We start from the raw sequence: 4,482 nt of genomic DNA on the forward strand, positions 1-4,482 counted from the left end.
AAGTGCAGAAGAAGAAGCTATAGCCCAAAACACGTAGATACTATACAATACATACTAATGCTTTTTTTTCTTCAAAATACATGTATGTGTTTAGGCTCCGTTAGAAAAACAACGGGTCAGCACATCCGTGGGCACGAAAGTCCCCCTCCCCTTCTCTCTCTCTCTGTCTCGCTCTCTCTCTGTCTCTCTCTAGCTCTCTCTCTCTCTCTCTCTCTCTCTCTCTCTCTCTTGCTTACTTACTCATCTCCTTTGTTTATACTCTAAAAGTAAAGGCAGACGCGAGTCTGAGCATTAATGTGCGCCTCCCCGCTATGTCACCTCGAGAGAGAGAGAGAGAGAGAGAGAGAGAGAGAGAGAGAGAGAGACAGAGAGAGAGACAGAGAGAGACACAGAGAGAGAGAGAGAGAGAGAGAGAGAGAGAGAGAGAGAGAGAGACAGAGAGAGAGATACACTGGCGGGCCCGGCCCGTGCTGCACTAGTTAGCATCCTCTGCTCGGCGCGCTCAGTCACTCGGACCTACCCGTCGCGTCCCGACCTGCCGGCTGCGCGCCACCGCGGCCACGTACCCGCCACTACCCGCCAAGGTGTTCCGTCCAAGTGTTTCCGGTCGAGGTGTTCCCCGTCGAGGTGTTCCCCGTGCAGGTATTCCCTGTCGAGGTGGTCCTGTTCCCGGTGAGGTATTCCGTCAAGGAGGTCCGCCGACATCCAGAAGAGATAGAGAAGCGCCGGTGGGAGTTTTGAAAAGTCTGAAAAGTCGGCATCTCAGCAGCTGCAGCGGCGCCTTTGGATTCCATCACATGTGAAGAATTGAACCGATAGGTAAGTAGGCATGCTTACATGAGTGTTAACTGGGTAGTTTTTTTAGTCTTGTTTTATTGGTGCGTTAGACAATACAGAACCCGCGGGCTCTGGAAGGTCAAGATGGGGGTTTAAAGAACTCACCGCATAGCGAGCCACATAGTGTCATTTTGTGCACTTCTTGAACGGGAGTGTCAAAGTTTTTGAGGGTTTATTTTATTGTTTTGTTTTGTTTTTTTGTTTTGAAAAAAAAACTTTTACTTTACCGTGTATGTAGTGCCGGTGTGGGTGTGTCGGTCTGCCCACTCGCACCTTACGGCCAGCAGAAATAATAGAGAAACCCGCAGAAAACACACTGCTCGGGGTCTGTTTGTTTGTTTGTTGCGCTGATTTCCTTGGAAATCCTACTCGTCGCGGCTCCCCCTACGTCAGCGGGCCATGTGGCTGACCGGTACCACCCGCCCCGTGCCCTTGAGAACAGCCCAGCCCATCCCAGCCCAGCCCAGGCGGACCGCGGATAATTCGTCACAAACACTCGCGCGGGCCGAGCGACTCGCGTGGTGCCTCTGGGAGTCTCTCACGGACACCGGCCGGCCGCCGTCTCTAACGATACACGCTGACCACCGCCGCGGGTAACGAGTGCGCTACATCAACGACAACAACAACATCAGCAGCAGATCAATTGCTCAGCAACGGCGTTCATTAAAGCGCAATCACACTATACTTATATAACGCCGGGAAGTTTATTCGGTCGACAGAACCGCGCCTAACCAGCTCCCGAACTAGTTCAAAAGAAGGAAAGGAAGCGATTTATACACACAGGGTGGGTGATCCGCGCCGTCCTTTTTTGGTGCTTATACTGTACCGGATTCACTCGTGCGGGCGGGCTTGCCTACCGTCGCTCGCCGTGGCGCCTTACGGCGCCGTACGAGTATGCAACCCGTCCGCACGTAAGAATCCGGTACAGCATAAGCATGAAAAAAGGACAGCGCGGATCACCCACCCTGTACACACCCTGGGCAACACTGAAGTGCGCGAATGTCGCCCACCAGCAGGTTACAGATTAAATGCACACTGTTCCAGGTGGGGAAATGAATGTGCACGCACACTGTAGACCCCCTGCCGAACAATACTGGGCCACCGACTCCTGCCGCTCTGCCCCCACCCCCCTATATCCCCTCCCCTCCTCTACGCAGCATTCCGCCGAATAGCGAGATTGCAAGTAACAAGCAGGCGTAAGCAAATGAGAGAACATCACAGTACTTTATTCTTAAATTTGTATCATCTGCTTTCAAGATCGATTTATTTTTCAGTAGCCCTCGGGGTAACCCGAACCCGGTAGTAGAACTTTTCGCCGCACTTTCCCGACTCGCAGCGACTTCTTGGAGGACTCTTTCAGGCCCGATTGCTGCATGGCTTTCCCCGCCGCGCCGGCTGCGGGATGGCCCTCCCGCGCGTCTGGGCTGCCACACACACGCACACACACACACACACACACACACACACACACACGGGGCTTTTGGGGGGGGGCGTGCGCGCGTCTGAGCGATTTGCGACACAATCCAACCCCGTGATCGTGAGCCACATTATGACATCGTGAGTCAGCTAGCTCTGATGTCGCACTCCTCCGCCTTCTGTACACGACGACGGGTCGTCCTCTCGACGCAGACGCGGTGACGAGGATGGCGCTCGAGTTATCGCCCTTCCGGTGCATGTAGGGCGCAGGAGGCCCCACCTTAAACTGTACACCATCAGTGACTAGTCACCGGCAGGCACCGGGCCGCGCACTACTAGTATACACGGATAGTAGTCTGAAAATCCGTGCCAGCGAACGGGGTTCATTGCCAACAAGTTCGATTCGGAGCGAGATTGGGCCACTTCACTAAGAGACATCAAACAAGCACAAGATTTTTAAAAATCAACTTTAAATCCGCGGTCGTTTTGGTGATTTCAGGGCTCCATTCTGATGGTGATGGTGCCGTGACTTGTCTGGGCCCGCCCGGCCCAAAACTGAGTTTTTATTGATTGATCCAAAAAGGTTTTCCTTCAGGTGTTTTCCCTCGGGACTGTGTCGTGCGTGTGAGTACTTGTCACTCGGTCGAGCTTACCCGGACACAAGTGCTCTCGAGCACAGAAGGGGCCTTTTGTCAGGTTGTATGGGGTCTAACGAGTACGCCGGTCGCGGCGGGAAGGTTTTCACTATGAAATTGTTTTGAAGGTTGTTGGACTTACAGGTGTCGCAAGGTGAGCAAGACTGAAATCCAGATTCCGAGGCCTTTTTACCTCCTGGTGGACTGTTATCTCTTCCCGTACCGAGGGGTACGCGTGTATCGAACCCACATCCCCGAGTGCCCGGTCTAATCGTCAGTTTCGGAGACCCTTGCGCCAAAGCTACCAAGGCAACGGAGGTGAGCCGTGTTCCGATTCTACTTGAACTTCAGGTCGGGCCTGAGTTCCCCCGTTCAAGTAGAATCGGAACCGATCGGAACACGGCTCACCTCCGTTGGCTTGGTAGGCCTTGATCAATATTTTTGTCACCGCACAGCAGCGGTGGGCCTGGAGCAGTGTGTTGCCGGTCCATCAGGCATATCGCAAGCGGCCCCGAGCCACACTCGACCAGAGCTCACGTACTCACCAGCATCGGGGTGGGTGGGGGTCGGTGGGTTGACAGCGCCCGCCACCCTCCGGCCACACCCCGCGGGCCTAACATTAGGCACCAACACAACCAACACCAACGCAGAAGCTGCATTTCTCACAAAAACGAAAACGACACGCTATACGCCGTAGTCAGAATTTTGCGCCCTTTCCAGAAAATTGTGCGTTTTAAGTGTTAACTCACTCAGAGTCTGTTTGAAAATGCATTGCTGGATGCAAACATTGAAATTTTATACCACTGGTGTTAAATCAAAGTGAATCCACTTTTGGCCAAGATTGACAAAGATTTGGCGTCAATGAGTACAGCTTTTCATGCCGCATCATCCGCTCCGACCAAAACTCTCCTTCTACCCATAGTTTCGGGCGGGAGCGGGCCGACGGCTGGGTGTTGTGCGGCGTTTACCAAAGCTTTTAGTAGTACCGAAAAAATATTCCACACCGTTCGCACTGTTAAAACCTTACGAAGAGAAATGCCAAATCCTTCGTAGGTACAAACTTTTTGAAAGCTTCGTAGGTACGAAGGATTTGGCATTTTGCTTCGTAAGGTTAAGGTTTTAACTGTGCGAACGGCATGGAAATTATTGTGCGTCGTCGCAATTTAAGTATCCCGATCGGAAGTACCGTGCGACTGTACTTGACTCCCGACCGGCCCCTGCGCCTCAACGGCAAATACCGACCGTCAGGCCCTCTCGATCTTGAACGACTTTCAGCCGATGGAAACCTAATCCTGGCCGCCTGTTGCAGGAGCAGGGGCAGCAGCATGTCGTCCTGGGCCTACCGCAAGATCAGCGGGCTGGGGCTGCGCCTGCGCTGGCCCGCCCACCACGACGACGAGCACGCGGAGCCCGCAGCGGCGCCCCTCTCCCCCGCCACCGCCATCGAGCTCGCCGTCGCCTCGCCCGAGTAAGTGAAGTGGGAGTGAAGCGCAGCGCGCGGCGAACGCCGGGAGGACCGGCAACCCAACGGGCAGGGCAGCGCGCCCACAGGCCCAGGTTGCAGGCGGGCACCACGACGAACCGCCTCTCCCCC

General features: G+C 54.4%; 1 protein-coding gene across 1 annotated transcript in view; it reads left to right on the forward strand.

Annotated features, from left to right (window-relative positions):
• The first annotated feature begins 530 nt into the window (after positions 1-530).
• Positions 531-4,482, forward strand: part of LOC113211435 (protein unc-13 homolog 4B) — a 42,064-nt gene continuing 38,112 nt past the window's right edge. Inside the window, exons 1-2 of the mRNA XM_026429800.2 lie at positions 531-819; positions 4,198-4,356. Coding sequence (XP_026285585.1) covers positions 4,214-4,356 — 143 coding nt within the window. The 5' untranslated portion in view covers positions 531-819; positions 4,198-4,213. The remainder of the gene's footprint in view (positions 820-4,197; positions 4,357-4,482) is intronic.

The sequence above is a fragment of the Frankliniella occidentalis genome, unplaced genomic scaffold (assembly GCF_000697945.3).
Source record: "Frankliniella occidentalis isolate FOCC.00 unplaced genomic scaffold, Focc_3.1 Scaffold186, whole genome shotgun sequence".
Classification (NCBI taxonomy): domain Eukaryota; kingdom Metazoa; phylum Arthropoda; class Insecta; order Thysanoptera; family Thripidae; genus Frankliniella; species Frankliniella occidentalis.